The following is a 19,288-nucleotide window of genomic DNA, read 5'->3' on the forward strand; positions in this document are numbered from 1 at the left end:
AGAATTTATAATTGTCTAGGAATGTCTTGGCTCATGTTTTTCTGTAATTATGTTCACTTAGTATTATGTTCCTGCCATAAAATTTATCCTAGGCAAAAAAAAAAAAGATTATGACTCTTGAATGAACAAAATCCTGTGTAGCTCTTCTTCTCTTCAATCTGATGACAGTTTGGTGGAAAGTTACCAAGCAGATCAAAAGTTTAGAAAATGAAGATTTGTGGTTGCCATTTAGATAGTACTTAAAGAATGATGTTGAAAATTAAGAAAGTCATTTTTAACCCTCGGGATAAATTAGTAAAACATAACTTCTAAAGCAACAAGAAGCATTGGGCTTTTTCCAAATAAAAATGTGCTGTAAGATGTGTGTTTGGAGTTTGGGAGATGATAGCATCTAGTAGCTTCCAGACTCCATCGATCTGTTCAAGCAAGTCCCCAAACAAGGTCCTAAAATCTTTCTTTTTCATGGTGCTAGCCCCCTTCATTTTCATGTATTCAAATAGACCCACAATCTTCTACCTAATGATTTTCATTATATATTTTAGAAAGGGTTACTTAGACCTTGCCTATGAAGTTACTTCCTCAAAGCAACTAATTTCACTAGCACAGGATATGGTTTCCACTGATCAACATAAGGCCTTGAAATTTCTTTTGAGGGAAGAAAATCCCGCACACAATTCCTCCAAATTGGCATACATATATTTATGTTATTTTCTTAATACTTTAGTATTTTAGAAGCGAGATTCTTTTTCCACAGTCACTGCCAGCGTGGCTCGGCGTGCAAGGCTGGCCTGTACCTGCTGGCTCCTACCTCAGCCTCAACTTCTGCTGTTCTTCCCCTTGGCTGCTCTGGAGTTTGTCCTGTAGCACCAGTGGCAATGGCCACAGCTCCTGGCTCTGGATTATTTGGATTCGCTATTAAAACAATATAATACTTTTGGAGATTTTTTTATTTTCTTGCTTGACATTGCTGGGGTTTGCACCCAGGGTCTTACACATGCTAAGCAATCTCCCTACCATTGAGCTACATTTCAGGCCCCGAATAAGAACATAGCTATTGTTGTTTTAAGTAAAGATATGTGGTACCTTTTTGGGGAATGCCACCAAGGAATGGGAGTTGCACTGAACCGCAAATGGCTCACCCAGAAAGACTACTAATTTGTGGTCTCTCGGCTCAATGCTCTTCCTGGGCTTGGAATTCCAAAGTGAAGACAATGAAATGCTCTGGAATATGCTTTCTGGAAATGTCTTTTAAGACAGAATAGGTTCTTACCACTTTACAGAGAATAATGAATACAAGATCTTCAATCTATCAAATCTACTAGAACAGCTGTTCCTTAACTTTTTAAGCTCAAGCTTGAATCTGACAAAACTTGAAGACTTACTTTCTATATAGTTTTTTTTTTTTTTTTCGGTCGTGGGGCTTGAACTCTGGGCCTGGGCGCTGTCCTCAGCTCTTCAGCTCAAGGCGAGCGCTCTACCACCTGAGCCACAGCGCCACAAGACTTACTTTCAGCAGTTGTTCTTTGAAATGGACGTATCTCTCTTCTTGGCATCTTCTTTGTTTATTACATTATGTTTTTCCCACCAGAGACTTGTTATAATGGTGTATTCCTTTTATCAGGCAATGGGTTGAAAAGTGTATGGTTTACCCTTGAGTATGCTGTAAAAAGATCATCTCACTGAGCAAGCTTGAACTCAGATGCACAGAGAAATTCAATACTTGGCCCAGATGGCACAGTTATTGGGATGTTGGTTGTCGCTGGCTTTGGGCACCTTGAACACTTCTGATTCCTAGATCTTGTTGCTTGTCATACTCTGTAACATTCAAGGGGGATAAATTTGCATACAGCACTCATGCAAGTTGATGGACTCTGAGGCATCTGTACATGTGATATTGGGACCAATACGTGAAAGACTCATCATTTGTCAGTTCTCAGTAGTTCAAACATGATGTTATCAAGAATTCAAAGAATAGTGTTCTTCCTTAATTCTAAATATGCTACTGCTTTTCTACTAGTGAGCAGAGTTAGTGTTGGCATATCTTGAGCACGTTGACCATACATATGATGATAATCATATTTTTCATACAAAAGGTAGTCATCTATAATAGATATTTAAATATGTATATTATCAGAGTGCATATCTGAATTGCTCAAGAATGTGTACAGTGGAGAAAAGGGTGAGGAAACAAACAATGTGTTAAAGTTTCAAATATTAACACCTTATTAAATCACTATTAGTTTAATATTTTATTAATTTAGAAAACAAAGTTCACAGCACCTTCTGTCATCTGTGCAGTGCTGTAAAAACTTTTGCTCTATTCCAATTGAGAAAGCTGAAATGATTTGAGAACATACACCATTTAGTCCTCATACTGTGGCTTTGAAAACTCAAAGACCTGAAAGTCTAGAAATTTTTCTCAAGGAGAATAAAATATATATCTTTGATATGAATAGGAGAATTTAAGTAGAAATATTTTGCTGAAAAAAATGTGAGAAAATTAGTATATCTCAATATATATGTATACACATATGTGTATATATATTAAGATATATATACATATATATGTATATATATACACCACATATATATGCATATATTCCAGAAAACATTAGTTTTAGACTGCTGATACCAAGGGTGCTGAACCCCAGGAACTTTGTCTTTCTGTCCTATTAGTTATTTATTTCCTGTTACTACACGATTGCTTTCCATGGTGAAGAAATGAAGCTTTTGAATGATCAAAAACCAAATGATTCTAAAGACCACCATAGGCAGAGCAAACGTGCTGTGAAGTAATGTGATTTTCCATCGCCTTCTAGGCTGCAGTCCACTTCACAATGGCCTCCCTTGCTGCAGCAAATGCAGAATTTGGCTTCGACCTGTTCCGGGAGATGGATAGCAATCAAGGAAATGAAAATGTGTTCTTCTCCTCTCTGAGCATCTTGACGGCGCTGGCCCTGGTTCGTTTGGGTGCTCGTGGCGATGGCGCACACCAGATCGATAAGGTCAGTCTCAGCTTTTGCAATCACTCACAGGACAAATCATTTTTACCAATAGTTTTTCAGTGTGGGGTCCCTCTGTCAGTGGAGGATGATGTCAGGGTTGGGGGGGGTCACATCTTAACACATCCTTATGCATCCTGCTTCATGTATGACTGAAACACACAGCTTGCAGTATTTTTGCTCTTTTTGTTTGTTTGTTTTGGGCTAAGGCTCGAACTCAGGGCTTTGTGCATGCTAGGCATGTGCCGTACCATGAAGCTACACACCTGAGACCTTGTTTTTAAACCAGAAGGCAGCAAGACTCCTTGTAGCACTGGAACTTAGATTCTTTTCCTCCATATGGTGGTTCCTGAAGTGTTTTTCCCAGATCCACATTCTCAGCATCACTTGGAAAACTTGTTAGAAATGTAAATGCTTGGCTCCACCCCAGGTCCTCTGAATCAGAAACTATGGGTGTGGGGCCTGAAAACTGGGTTTTCATAAGCTCTCCAGATGTACACAAAGGTTTGAGAACCACTGCCTGGGAAGATGACAGCAGATAGGAGAGCTAGAGAGATACTAGTGATGTCCTAGTTCAGTACTGTTTGGTTTGCGGTTCTAAGTATTGGACCCTTGCACAGGCTAGGCAAGTGAGCTACCACTGAGTTAGCTACACCTCCTGAGCCAAATGTCCTAGTTTAAAGGCTCATGATAAATGGACAGGAATGACATAATAAGAGATACCAGATGACAGGAGACCAGCTGATTAGTCACCATCTCTATCACCTTCTCCCCCATCTTCCAAAAGCATCGTGTGCCTTAACGCAGCTATGTGCATTATAGTGGCCACTGCTTCCTTCTCTCAGGAAATTGCCATGCAAGTCTAGCAACTCAACTGCAATAAGATACTAAGTGCAGGCTGCAGGCAGAGGCTGCTGAGTTATCCTTCTCTTCCCCAGATCCTGCCCATTGTTTTAGTTCATTGATAGGTGCTACGAGCTGGGCCATCTGTAACATGTCACACAATACTTGTCAAAGATTATTTGTGTCGATACATAATAAAAATCCTTCTATTTTCCCTGCATAGCTCAGTGTTCAGTGTGTGTGTTGCAAGGGGGGCATCTTTTGTGTCTTTTTTTTTTTGGTGCTGGTCTTGGGGTTTGAATTCATGACCTGGATGCTGTACCTGAGCTTTTGTGCTCAAGGATAATGTTCTACCACTTGAACCACAGCTCCATTTCCAGATTTTGTGTGTGTGTGTGTGTGTGTGTGTGTGTGCTTATTTGGAGATAATAGTCTCATGGACATTTAAGAAATTATTTTAGTGTTCGCTTCAGCAGCACATACACTAAAATTGGAACTATACAGAGAAGATTAGCATGGCCCCTGCCTAAGGGTGACACGCAAATTCATGAAGCGTTCCATATTTTTTCAAATGTTTTTTCTTTCTTGCGATTGTTTCTAACATATTTATAAGATGATTTCTTTGTTGCTTTGTATGCCCCTCCCCCATGGTATAACCCCTGCTTTCACTGTATTTGATGTGGGTATAATTTGTGGAGGGGAAGGGAAAAAACAAACAGTTTAAACAGGGATACAGGTGGACCCATTGCAACAATGAGATGTGCAAGTCGTTATGTCAAAAAATGAACACAACTTTGGCCGGGGATGAGGGGTGGGAGGGAGATGGGAAGGGATGGTAAAGGGAAACAAAGGAGGAGGATACAATGCTTGATAAGAAATGTACTCATTACCTTGCCCATGTAATTGTAACCCCTCTGTATGGTATTTTCACAATAAAAAATTTTTAAAAATATTTTATTGTCAAGGTGATGTACAAAGGGGTTACAGTTATATATGTAGGGTAGTTCAACAAGCGATGTTCTCATGGACTTTTCTTCCTGGGCTGGCTTTGATCTGCAATCTTCAGATCTCAGCCTCCTGAATAGCTAGGATTACAGGCATGAGCCACTGGTATCTGGCTAGTGCTGTCACTTTTGAAAAAGTGTGCTTGCATTGTCATGGTAGATATTCCTTTAATGGAGGTTGTCTTCTAAAAACAGATCCCTTGAATTAGCCCTAAAATCTACCTATATTCTGCTTGTCATGAATTTTCTTGGCTCATCTCTTAGCTCAGACATTCTCTCAGAAGAGCTAGCTTATTTACTGGATTAATCAAGAATCAGCATCCTGATTCAATAGAGTTCAAAAGAACCACAAAGGCTGCTCACTATTTGGTGAAAGAGTTTATATCTCTCTCTATATATATTTATATTTATAAACTCATCTGGTCAGGCTCATATATTTTTATTTAGCTCTAATAATATTGTCTTTTTGGAGCTAGTTTTAATTCAAGTGTGGAAGTATCACTTCCTCATCTTATTGGAGGGAGAGACTTCTCTTTCCTCTCCTATAACATTTTCATTGAAATACACTGGACCATATTTATATTTTTTCTACATCATGTGTGGACTACAGTTTCATTTAAAAGTTGAACATATTTTAGCTTTCTAAAACACAAATCTATTTTAATGAAAATGCTTGACACTTAGCCATAGCAGATAATTTGATTTTACTATTCTTCAGAAGCAGTAACTTGTGGCATGAGTACATAAAGAGCGTAAAACATGTTTTATACCTTCTCTGTCTTTAATTTTAACCTTCATCCCCATCCTAAAATACTCATATTGCATAGATCCATGATTTTTTTTACCATCATTTGATTGTGTTAACTAGTTATTGGAAAGTGATGAAACTGATTACCTAGGAAATATGAAAGCATAATACTCCTCATACTCCAAGGAATCTGATGGAAAAATTTAGAAATAGAGTACTTGTGATAAGTCCTTTTCCATTTTATTGAATATTTATCACAGATGAATAGTTACTAGTGTCATTATTGCATTTTAGATATGGGATTCTTCCTTGTTGAATCTTAGAAATATTTAGGTAAAAATGAACATGCTTCCCTTTAATAGTGCAGCATTTCAACGTTCTAAAAGCCTGCTAGAAATATTAGAAAATCAACAAATTAATGTCAAAATGGATTAAAATTAGTAATGATCAAAGAATGACACCAGACCTTTATAACTTTAAAACTTCGCTCACGAACTTAAAAGGGAGGTCCACTGAATATTTATGTAACTTTCTTGTATTGCCTAAGTGTACCAAGAGTTAACTCAGAAAAGCTATTTGCATGTTGCAGTCCTAACATCATATCATGGTATTTGTTCTCAAATATCATTCCTTTGTTCTCAATACCATTTGTTCTTAGGTAACAGTGTATTCAATAGTAGCTTTAGGATTTTTTTCTAGAGCTCTGTAGGATCTTTGTTGTTTTTTTTTTTTTTAATTAACTAAGCATCTGCTTTAGGGTAAGTGTTGGCCAAAGAAGGGACTTCTTTCCCCTTCTTAGACTTCATGTCAATTATTTTTGACAAGATTGTCTTTGACAAGCTTTGAGTAAAAGCTTCCAATCTCTGAGGACCAAATAGCAGTCCAATTATGTCTTATAATATATATATATATATATATATATGTATTTATTTATACAAGTTTACAAAGCCATTTATGGTTTATTGAAGACAACATTAAACCATAATCAAAGATAGCTTCCACTGTGTTAGCAGATTTCCATTGGTTAAACTTTTGTTCCTCACTTGTTTCAAAGCACTTCCTACTCTGGGCCATTAGTATTAGGAAGGAAAGGTATGAAGGAATCACTCAAGTTCAAGGCGAGTGCATACCAATGGACCACGGCTTCTCTTCCTCCCCATCTTAAACTGAGATGACTAAGGATAGCAATAAATTCCACTTTTTGTTTTTTTTTTCCATTTTGGGGAACACTGAGAGACAAACTTCAGTTATTTTCTAACCGATATTAAGAAGACACAAGAAATACAAGTACATATTTCATTATATAAAAATTCATGCTTCAAATTTCTCCCTTGTAATAGAAAAATAAATAATAGCATGAAGGGAGCAGGTCCTTGAGCTTTCCTCTCCTAATGGAGTCTCAGTCACAATGAAACCGACTAAAAACTGGAGGCAGGAGAATCTAAATCACCTTGACATATTTCCAGATCCTTCTATCAAGTGGTGTGAGATGACTACTATATTTCTTTAGGACACTGAATGCTGAATTCTTCATGTCCTACACAAGTCAGAACTAAGGAGATAAATGTCACCCAGGTTGATCTGCAAAGTCCAGGCTGTTCCTTGTTGCCTGTAAAGACATTATCTGTGAATGTTAAATAATTACTAAATTTGCATGTGAGATCTGCCTTGTGGACTCTGCCATATCACTCTTTCCATGCCACATTTTATTCCAGACTAACAAGAGGTGGAAATTGAGGATAAGTACAATTCCAGGTAGCCCATTAACTCTAATGGTGACATAGAGCTTGTAAGTTTTCTTACCTCCTCCAGAACCATTCGACTTCAGTCTGTAAAGTGATGCTGTTCATTTTAGGGCTATGAAGCCTTACGATGAAGTTACCGAGACACAGAAAGTAGCATTGGCTGGTTTAATTCAATTTCCACAGAATGTTTAGTCACTTATATGCAGAATGGCCCTCCCCCATCTCAAGTCTCTTCCTTGAAGCTGTGGTCAAATAGAGCACACACGACCCATTAGTAAGGCAAGAAATAACTTCATATAAAATGTAGTTGTGACTCGAAGAGACAATTATATATATTTTTTGAAACAGTCATATCTTGTGTCAACAGAACAAATCTATGACCATCTGTCAATGCTGTAGAACTTTCATCACGGTGGTTGTAGGAGCAGAGTCTGAATGAGTCCATGGCTGTTTCTGGGTCTTATCGATGGACAAGTGGCACATGTTCTCCTTGCCTGTCCTAAGTGGATGTCATCAGGACAGCACATTTTATAGCTTCCTAATTGCTAATTGCATTTTAGATCTCATAGGTTCTAAAGGAATCTAGAAAAAAAAGAATAAATCGACTATAGGAAACATTATTAGAAAAATGAATGGAGAGCCATATGAGAAAAGAAAAAAAGCCTCTTAAACTGCTTCACCTTTCAAATAATGAAAGAATCTTAAATGCCTCTCAATTTCTGACTGAGCTCCACAGTGAATAATTCCTAGATAGTAAATGACTACTTTTCACTACTTGTGTCATGGCGCTTCTGGTAATTTATACTTCTCCTGTCTTCTACTTGATTAAAGACATTTGCAAATCAGCCAATACTGCTCTTATAGCTGTTTATAAATAAAAATATATGAAGCTTTCCAGTGTGATTAGATTGTGGTTATAACATTCTTTTTCTTTAAATTAAAATATATGAAGTGTTCCAGTGTGATTAGATTGTGGCTCTAGCATTCTTTTTCTTTTAAATATAAACCCATCTAACACCAACATCTTCACATTTAAAACACTTAAATTGTTATAAACACTGTGTTGAATTAAAGTAAGAGAGGGCAAGAGTCTTTTGCCATAAGTCACTGGAACATGACCTTAAGTCAAAATCTCTGAGGGCAGGACCGAGCGAGGAGGATGACAGAGTTAATGATAACATTTTGTAAAAAAATGTTTTGGGGAGGAAATATGTCCTGTCAGACATCTTCATTTTCTAATCACAGTCATGGCTGGCATACAGAATGTAGTGCTTAGATTTTCGGAAGTTTCAGTCTGTGATGGCTTGTGCCTGCTGCCTGGGGCCTGTGATGAGGGCCGACATCCTGGGGGGGTGGGGAGGGGAAGAGTGCACAGTGGAGTGAAAGCAGCTCCCTTCATGGCAGCCAGAGAACCGTAATTACAACCCGTGAAGCTGTGACTCCACAAATGGGTTAATCCATTCATCCAGCTAGGAACCTTACACCAAGTTTACTGTCCATGAGCGTGAGCTCTGGGAATCTTTCAGGCCCAAACTAATCCAAATGCATCTGTGTTTGGGCTTACCACTAGGCTGAAGTGTTTCAGTGGAAGCAAAGCTTTATAGCATTGATGTGAACCAACACAAATCCCTGAATCCTGGTGATCCTGAGAGCAGAAAAGGAAGATGTGATGAAAATAAAAGCTAGAACATCTTTCCTAACAGCCCGTCAGTATGCACTTGTAGTCACAGAAGAATTGGAAACTGGGACACTAGTGAACTTGAAAACGAAACACATGTTTTAGGGAAGAAATATTTTTAAATGTTATTTCATTGTAAAGATGCTGTACAGAGAGGGGTTTCATTTACATGAGTAAGGTACACTTCTCACTGAACATTGTTACCCATTCCATTGTTGTATTCCCACTATCCCTTCTTTCCCTCCCTAATTCTCCCCCCACGAAGTTGTAAAGTTCATTTCCAACATAGTGTCCTGTATCATTGTTACAATTGGTTATCTTTCAGCATTTTGTTTATTCCCTTCCCTTTCCCCAATCAGAGAAATGCATATTCAAGATGTAGGGTACCCGAATCAAAGACAGAGATTGCCAGGGATAAACCAATAGAAAAACAAAAATGGAATAAAATAAGAAGAAAGAACTAGATAAAGTGCATTGGTGACATCAAGGTTGACAACTAAAAAAATAAGACCTCTTGTTTCCATATCTTGGAATTCATTTCAATTAGCTTCTTTTAGTATTACGGTCATATGTTCATAGCTCTTGAGCTGTTATGATTCTTTGTCAGGACTGACTTTATGCTTATACTAATCATTGCAAATGAGGGAAACCATGGAGCCTATATTTCTTTGGGCCTAGCTTACTTCACTTAATATGATTTTTTCCAAGTCTTTTCATTTCCTTACAAAAGGGACATCATTCTTTCTGATAGAAGCATAAAATTCCATTGTGTAAACACACCACATTTTTTTGATCCATTTATCTATTGCGGGGCATCTGGGTTGGTTCCATATCTTAGCTATGGTAAATAATTCTGCAGTGAACATTGTTGTGCTGGTAGCTTTAGTGTGGCCTACATTGAGATCATTTAGATAAATGCCCAGAAGTGGGATCACTGGATCATAGGGGAGTTCTATGTTGAGTCTTTTGAGGAACCTCTTAATTTTAAAACCTCTTGCTGACTATTCCCCAGTTCCTCTGAGTCTGATTGCTTTACTTGTGGCCTGTTTGCAGATGCTTTACTTTAACAACCCTTCAAGACAAGGAAACTCTTCTAATAACAAGGTAAACATGATGTGTTCTCTATCTGTTTGTTTTTCTAATGATGTGTTCCTTAAAAAGAAAAAGAAAATGTGAGACTAAATTGAGAAAATGACTGCCTCATGAAGAATTTTAACTGTATTCCTTATATCTTCTAAAAGAGGCTGTTTCAAATTCTCAGATTATAAATTTTTCAAATACAGTTTTGGACAATTTATTAGGTCATATTAATTTATCAGAATTTTGCATGTATACTGGCTAAATATTGGTAAGATGTCACAGAACTAAATGGTCAGCTTTATCCTTCATTCTTCACAGCAAATTTACATTAGTAAAATTATTTCATTGTGTACAAGGAAAGCTCATTGTTTCTTAATAATATTTTAATTCTAAGTTGATTTATTTCAATAAGCTCTTTATCAGATGGGCATTACTCATAAAGCCATTGACTATGTATGCTGCATCTTTGTTGCTTTTGTAATATACCATTATATTCCAATTCTTTTGTAGTAAAATATACATGATTTGTTTCACATGTTAATGAGAGTAAGCATAAATTAATGATAGTAAGGATAAATTTTGGTTCATCTTTTTCTAAACAGCCAGGACTCCAGTCTCAGTTGCACAGAGTTCTCTCTGATATAAATTCATCTCACAAGGATTATGAGCTCAGCATTGCTACTGGTCTTTTTGCAGAACAAGTGTTTGACATTCACAAGGTAGGTGAAGGTGTACATCTTAGAAAAGCTTTTCCATCCTGGACCAGAATCATGTTCTGTCCATTATGTGAATAAAGGCTTTGCCTTTCTACTGAGCCAGACAAAAGGGATCTTTCCTTGATGCTATGAATTGGTTCTCAAAGGTCTTTAAAATTTCCTCACCTCTTCCAAAGATTGACTTCACCCTGAAAAATCTGCGTCTTCAAAAGGGACAGGTTGCAGGGCTCCAAAACAGAGGAGAACTTCTACATTGGCCATGTTGCTAAGTCATAATTGTTAGTGGTAGGATGAGTTATAGGAATTCCAGAACATTGAGGAGAGACCCCAAAGTAAAATGCCTTTGATCTTCCAGTCTGGAGAGTTTGGGGGTGAGCAGATTAACAGTATTTCTCTCTGGTGTTGATTATGACTCTATTTATCAAGGCATTCTGTCTAATCAAAGATCACTTGAGCCTGAGAGGTGTTTTTCAAGCCAACACAGCCAACCTATTCTTTTCCACATACACTGCTAGGACTACCAGAAGCTGCTTACCTGATCAGGACAATTAGCTGCCACAGTGCCCCTGTGTTTATCTGGGCATTTTCTTTCCCTTTTATTTCTCCATACTTCAGACAACTATCTATGGAACTCTATCTCTGTGACATTGCTGGGTTAGTCTCCACCCAGGTCTCTGTGTTCCACCCAGCCATTACTGTTCCCTCTGTTACCCACTCAAATTCTTTGCCCCACCCTACAGCCACTCCCAAACCCGTTGGGACCTTTCCAATTATGAAGCATTAGGCCAGCATTTGTTTTTCAGGCCTCCCAAATGATTTCCACACAAGTTTTACAGAGGGCATCTAAGTATCCTTCACAGCACACTGCTGCACCCGGAGGGACCATGCACTCTTCTACATTGGTATTGACTTGTCTATCATGCTACTTTCGGTGTTTTTCCCCAGTATTGACATTAAACTCAGGGTCTAGTCTTGCTACAGAAATACTTTACCAACTGAGTTTTACACCAGTGCTTATGTCTTTTTTCCTTTCAGTTACGGTCTCTGACTTTTGGCTGGATAGTTGTGGACTCTAATCCTCCTATCTCTGCCTCCTGAGTGCTTGAGATTACAGCATATGCCTAATATGCATCACCATGACCTGGCCCTCATTCTGCTATTCATAGTAGATTTTCATGTTCACGTTGTCTGATACTCATAGTATATAAAAAATAAAAGTAAGAAGTAGCACTATGGCTTCAAGAGGTAGAAGGCTAGCCCTTAAGGAAAAGAGCTCAGGGACAGCACCAGGCCTTGAGTTCAAGTCCCAGGACTGGCCAAAAAAAGAAAGGAGAGAGAGAGAGAGAGAGAGAAAGAAAGAAAGAAAGAAAGAAAAGATGTAGTCAGAAGCACAAAGGGCACAAGAAAGATAAGAACTGATCAAAAACACAGAATGTGAGGAGATTACACATTTTGCCCTCCCAAGCATTTACAAAGGGAATTTTCTATAAAATGACTTTTATTTTAAATATAATTAATAATATCTATACATCATTGTTTAACAGTTTTAGGTATGCAAATATCTAATCTCCTTGGTTAAATTAATTCTTATTGCTTTTTTGTAACAACTAACGAAGGGATTGATTGATTGATTGTTTTCTCGATTTCTTTTTGTTTTCAGAAAGCTTATTGATATGAGTGTTACAATTTTATGTTGATTTTGAATTCTACACCTTGACTAAATTTAGTTTTGGTCTACTGAGGCTTGAAGAAATCAGGGTCTAGGCACTGTCCTGAGCTTTTTCCCTCAAGGCTGGTGCTCTGCCACTTAAGAACATCTCCACTTTTGGCTTTTTGCTGGTTAATTAGAGATAAGAGTCTCATGAACTTTTATTTTTTTTGGCCTGGGATAGCTTGAAATGTTGATCCTCAGGTCTCAGTCTCCCAAGTACCTAGAATTTTAGGCAAGAGCCACTGGCACTCAGCATATATATATGTATATATATATATATATATATACACACACATATATATATTCGACATTTATATGTATATATATATATATTCGACATTTATACGTATATATCTATATCTATATATCCATGTTGAAGGTCTTGGTTGAGAGAGAGGACTGTGGGTGGTATATTTGAGGAACTGCAAGGAATTAGTTGTGGCAAGAAAGCAAAGTGTGACTGGGAAATAGACTAGAAATAAATGATATAGGTGAAAATTAGCAGTCTGAGATCAAAGGCTTGCCCTTTATTTTAAATACACTAAGCCACTTTGGGGGTTTGTAGCAGGAAGATTGTAGCTAAGATGCTATCAGATTATTTACAATGAAACACACAGCCATAAAGCCGGCCCAAGCAATGGGTTGTAGCCATAATCACTGGTAACATCCCTCAATCTATTTCAGGTGAAGTTAAAAGAGTGTGCTTGGGGCTGGGAAGGTGGCTCAGTGGTAGAGCGCTTGCCTTGCATGCATGAGGCCCTGGGTTCCATTCCTTAGCACCACATAAGCAAAAAGAAAAAAGCCGGAAGTGGCGCTGTGGCTCAAGTGGTAGAGCACTAGCCTTGAGCTGAAGAGCTGAGGGACAACGCCCCACGACCAGACCCTCCCCCCCAAAAAAGAGTGTGCTTGTTTTACAAATTCAGTTTTGAGCTTACCCATCCCCTTTCAGTGTCAGCCAGTTGCATGGACTAATTTTTGAGGCAGACTTGAGTCCTTGAACAAAGCAGAAGGAATTAAGAGACAAATTCAACAGTGAATTTCTTCTATGTTGGTTGGTGGTAATTTGTAGACACAACAACTTTGTTCTTCTTTCTAGAACTACATTAAATGTGCTGAGAAACTATATAATGCCAAAGTAGCAAGAGCTGACTTTACGAATGATATAGAAGACACCACATACAAAATTAATAAATGGATTGAAAATGAGACACATGGTAAGTGCAATGCCTTGTTTTTCTACAAGATTTGTCAGTCATATATGAATATTTGGGACTGTCAACTCTAATGGTGAGAATTTTTGTACACCTAAAATGCAGCTGCTTCTAATCCAAAGGAATGATTACTATTAGGTAACGTTACTTTAGTATTTGTCTGCAGTATAAATTGAGTAATCAATGTTTGCAGAACTTTCTCATTTATCAAATTAACCTATTTGGCGATGGTATTGTACCTTTCAGACAAGGGACAATTATTTGTTTGTGAAATCATCTTTCCCATCTAACAACCTGATTCTAACCTTGTCCTGGTTACGCTTGAAAGAAAGAGGAAAATCTGTTCATCTTTTGTCTTGTTAATCAGCTGTTTTCAATGCTAGTTGTTATTTCTTTTTTTTGGGGGGGGGGTGTCCGGTCGTGGCTCCTGAACTCTGGGCCTGGGCACTGTCCCTCACCTCTTCAGCTCAAGGCTAGCGCTCTACCATTTGAGCCACAGCGCCACTTCCGGCTTTTTTTCTTTTTACTTATGTGGTGCTGGGGAATCAAACTCAGGGCCTCGTGCATGCAAGGCAAGCGCTCTACCACTGAGCCACCTTCCCAGCCCCTAGTTGTTATTTCTTTATGTCAAGATTGATTCTGAACATTGAGCTTAGTTGGGAAATAGGAGATGTAGAATTTATACTTTAGGTGCAAAAAATTAACAAGGTACACTTAGTCCTGGATGGTAAGAATACAGTATATTCAAAATCCTTTTTGTTCACTTTCCTTTCATCACATCACTGGTGGGTTACATTAGCCATTATGTTTCAAATATAGCACTTACGAAAAAACCCTCATAAAACTATTACTTTTGTAGCAACTGAATGGAATCTTAAGTAGTTTTTAAGGATATTAGATTACTAATACGGTTTCCTTTTGAACTAGTTTTACATTGTTTTCTCTCATGCAAGTCTATATATGATTATGATCATTTTGCTAAACATGCATAAAATGCTTATATGGAAGCAAAACTTAGCATTATTTTGGGGAGATCTCTCCACCCCCTTCTGCTATGGCTTTCCACTTAAGTAGACACTCCTATCCACACGTAAGAGTCTAAACTCTGCGTCCTCACCACTGACCAGCCGACACCCCTCTGAGCCAATGGTGTGTCACAATTGCTTTCTTGGTTGTTGAATCCTGCATGTTACACCATGAGCCTCAGTGATGGCATGAATTATGGCTTCGGCTTTTGCAATGCAAGCACCCTGTGTAGTGCAAGGCATCCAGCAAAGTCACATCCATCTAGAATCAGAAGGGCGGGATTAATGCTTTCAACCTGGTGGAGGTAAATGACATTGGACTGGCAGGTACCACAGGTAGCCTGGTCTAAGCAGTACCGGCAATCCTGGGCCTAGAAGCCCAGCTTGTGAGGCTGCCTGGGGAGGAATCCTAGTGCCATTGCTTTTTTGTTGTGATTGGATGAGTTACTTTATCTCTCTGCGCCTCCATTTCCTCAACAGAATGTGGTAAGAGTGCCTCAGAAATCTTATGAGGCTTAAAGAATTTAGATACATTCATTGCTTACTAATAGTACCATCATTAGTATAACTATCGTGTGGTTAAGAATAAAAACTCATGCCCATTAATGGCTTTTGGAAATATATATATATATATATATATAATATATATACACATATATCTTTTGAAATGTATGTAAAGAAATGACTTCTTTCCTTCAATTTTTGTTTCAAAAGGGAAAATAAGGAAGGTGTTTAGTGACAGCAGCATTAGCTCGTCTGCGGTCATGGTGCTGGTCAATGCTGTTTACTTCAAAGGCAAGTGGGAGTCGGCCTTCACCAAGAGTGAAACAGTCAAGTGCCGATTCCGATCTCCCCAGGTATGTGGGAGTTCTGCTCTGCAGGCACTTGTGATCTTTACACAGGCAAAATAACGACCTCACCATTTCTTCCTGTCCTTTGTGTCACCTCTCCTGGAGTAATGCACTAGCCCCATCTTTTCTCCTTCTGTTTAGTCCTCCCTCCTGCCCTTCTTCCACTCTTCCCTGCCTGCCTTCCTTCCTTTCCTTCCTTCCTTCTTTCCTTCCTTCCTTCCTTCCTTCTTCCCTTCCTGCCTTCCTGCCTGCCTGCCTGCCTTCCTTTCCTCCCTCCTTATTGCCTTCTCTTCCCTTTTCTCGCCTTCCTGCCTTCCTATCTGCCTTCCTTTCCTCCCTCCTTATTGCTTTCTCTTCCCTTTTCTCCCCTTCATCTCCTCCTCTCTCCTTCCTGCCTTCTTTCTTTCTTTTCTTCCTTTTCCCCTCCTTCCCTTCTTCCTCTTCCCTCCCCTCAACTTCTTTTCCATCTCCTTCTCACTCCTCCTCTCTTTCTTACCTTCTCTGTTTCATATTTTCATTTCTTCTTTCATTCCCTTCCGCCCTCCTTTTATTTCCCTTCCTTCTCTTCTCCTTCCATCTCTTATCCTCTCCCCTTCCTTCCTTCCTTCCTTCCTTCCTTCCTTCCTTCCTTCCTTCCTTCCTTCCTAGCACACATACACAACATGAATGATGAGGCACTCCTGTAATCCCAGCTATATATAAGGAAGATGTATGAGAAATAAAACACTTGATGTGCTCTAAGTGTTCTACTTCTTGAAGCACTTGGTTAGTTATTTAATTAATGTATTTATTTTACTATCCTAGTTCTTATTTTACATCTTATTTTATTTTGCCAATTTGGGGTTTGAACTCAGAGTCTTGCACTTGCATGACTTGCTTGTTTGGCTGGTGCTTTATCACTTGAGCTAGGCCTCTGGCCTGGATTTTTGCTATTTTTGGAGATAGAATCTCCTAGATTGTTCTTTTGTGGTTGGTTTCAAACTGCAATCCTTCTAGTCTCAGCCTCTCTAGTAGCTAATATTCTAAATGTGAGCCACCAGCATCCTGTATTTTGTCACTTATTATAAGGACATTTTCAATTAAAACCCTAAGTGTGAGGCAATGTTCCAACAACTGGACATATTAACACCCCCCCATCCTCACACTCTTCTGCAGAGGGGAACTGCACCCCCCTCCAGACATAGAACGGGGGCAGGTGGAGGCACATAGTGACCATAGTGATCCATAGTAACCACATATCAGAAGAAATCGACAGGACTCCGTGACCAAGAGCACGGGAAAATACTGCCCCTGGTGGGCCAGTCAAATGAAATGGGATTCTCAGTAACTGTCTGTGGTCTGACTTGCAGTGCTCCGGGAAGGCGGTTGCTATGATGCACCAGGAGCGGAGGTTCAATCTATCTGCTGTTCAGGATCCGCCCATGCAAGTTCTTCAGCTCAGATATAATGGTGGCATCAGCATGTACGTACTGCTGCCCGAGGAGGACGTGTCTCAGGTGAGTTCCCACTGTCCTTTCCAGTGCTGGGAAGAAAAGGGACTTGCCATATGCCAGGCATTCCATGTATATTACTTTGTGGTAACACATGATTGTATTTTAGTATATTCTTGGAGGAGACAAGTGATAAAGGAAAAGGAAACGGATGGAACTTAGGTAATAGATCTGGTAGATACAAGTAACCCAACATGTATCTGTGAGTATGCAGGCAAATACACACATGCATTTCAGTTACACTAAAAGTTACAAATATAATTAAAATGTTGACTGGATTGTGATCTGGAAAATAAGGAAATGCTAGTATAGAACAATTTGGAAATGCAAAGAACATAAAGAAATAAATGCTTCTGCTAACCAAGGGCATTATTTCTACCCAGGTTTTTCCTATGTTTTGAAAATATATCTTTAAAGATTTTAAATTTACTTTAGTTTTGTGGTTGCTTGTTTTGCTTGCAGGACCTCATACTTTCTAGGCAGGTAGTATACCTCCAACCCATTTTGCTTTGAGTATTTGTGAGAAGGCTCCACCCCCTCCTCCCCTGTCCAGCTTAGAATATGATCTTCCTATTTATACTTTCTGCATAACTGATAAGATAAGCAAATGAAAAAAACAACCAGGCTTTTCTGCTATTAGCTGTATGCCCCAGGAATCACTTTGCACATTCTCTTGATTTTCAATGTCTCATCTGTTGAGTAGAAGACTCAATTTGAATCCAAGCTTTCTGATGAATATGATTAAGAAACATGAATATGTTAAGAAATATTGATCTCCTAAACTCTACCGCTGGGGTTCTGGGTCATTTTCCTCAGTCTATCTGGCTTTTCATAGCTTACTCCTGTCAACTGTACAGACATGACTACTTTCTGTGTATTTTATGATGGGTAAAATGGTTAGAAAGCACCGATTTAAATAATCACTGAGCTCCTTTTGCTCTTTGATGATCTCTGATTCCTATATTCTTTTGCCAACTAACAATAATAATATGACTTTGTCTGAATCTGTTCATATGTATGAGGAGAAGAGATATGTCCTAAAGGGCAAATGAATCATGCTTCAGTATCCAAGAGTAAATTAAATATGTGATTCATTACAAACCACTCAAGCTAGTTACTGAAATAATGTCTCACAATTTTGAGGAGGAGGATATTATGGAAAATCGTGTGTGTGTGTGTGTGTGTGTGTGTGTGTGTGTGTGTGTATGTATGTGTGTGTCTGTGTGTATTTGCCAGTCCTGGAGCTTGAACTCAGGGCCTGAGCACTGTCCTTGAGCTTCTTTTGCTCAAGGCTAGCACTCTACCACTTGAGCCACAGCACCACTTGCAGCTTTTTCTGTTTATGTGGTGCTGAGGAGTTGAACCCAGGGCCTTGTGTATGCTAGGCAAGCACTCTACCACCGAGCCACCTTCCCAGCCCCTGGAAAACCATATTTTTTTGTAGTTTTTGTTTCATTTTTTTTCTTTCCCATGTGATTCTAAATTACCTTCTGCTTCTCCCTACAGATTGAAAAGAAACTGAGTTTTCGGAATCTAATGAACTGGACCAATCCAAGGAAGATGACTTCCCAGTATGTGGAAGTGTTTCTTCCTCAGTTCAAGATAGAGAAGAATTATGAAATGAAACGCTATTTGCAAGCCCTTGGGCTGAAAGATATATTTGAAGAATCCAAAGCTGATCTTTCCGGAATAGCTTCAGGAGGTCGTCTTTACATCTCAAAACTAATGCACAAGTCGTACATAGAGGTCAGTGAAGATGGCACGGAGGCCACGGCCGCCACGGAAAACAACATCGTGGAGAAGCAACTCCCGGAGTCCACTGTGTTCAGAGTGGACCACCCTTTCATGTTTGTCATCAGGAAGAATGACATCATCTTATTTATTGGTAAAGTCTCTTGCCCTTGAAAACCCCAATTGGTTTCTATTAATCTCTGTCACACACAAGACACAGAAGCAATTTGTTTCATTAAAAAGTCCATGGTGTTGCCTTGGTGTTTATTTCTTCCTAACATGGGTCATCAGATGATATTGGTGACTTGACTTCTCAGCGGCCCTTGGTTGATGGGCTTGGTCTTTGCTTCTCGAATGTCTACTCTGCTTTGCATCATCTGTTTCTAATTTCTTTGACTTTTTAACCCACCATCGTTGAGACTATTTTATCCCATGTTCTGTCTGAGAATTATT

At 38.9% G+C, this 19,288-nt stretch overlaps 1 protein-coding gene across 2 annotated transcripts; it reads left to right on the forward strand.

Annotated features, from left to right (window-relative positions):
• Positions 1–2,837: 2,837 nt before the first annotated feature.
• On the forward strand, positions 2,838–19,009 carry Serpinb7 (serpin peptidase inhibitor, clade B (ovalbumin), member 7). Of its 2 annotated transcripts, XM_013018936.1 has the most exons (7): positions 2,838–3,005; positions 10,074–10,124; positions 10,703–10,819; positions 13,624–13,741; positions 15,478–15,620; positions 16,964–17,110; positions 18,611–19,009. In XM_013018936.1, exons 1-7 carry the CDS (start codon positions 2,838–2,840, stop codon positions 19,007–19,009), a joined length of 1,143 nt encoding a protein of 380 aa, XP_012874390.1. The 2 variants fall into 2 exon arrangements, with proteins under 2 accessions (XP_012874390.1, XP_012874391.1); XM_013018937.1 differs by lacking the exon at positions 10,074–10,124.
• Positions 19,010–19,288: the final 279 nt, after the last annotated feature.

Source organism: Dipodomys ordii, unplaced genomic scaffold, assembly GCF_000151885.1.
Source record: "Dipodomys ordii isolate 6190 unplaced genomic scaffold, Dord_2.0 Scaffold43, whole genome shotgun sequence".
Taxonomy (NCBI): domain Eukaryota; kingdom Metazoa; phylum Chordata; class Mammalia; order Rodentia; family Heteromyidae; genus Dipodomys; species Dipodomys ordii.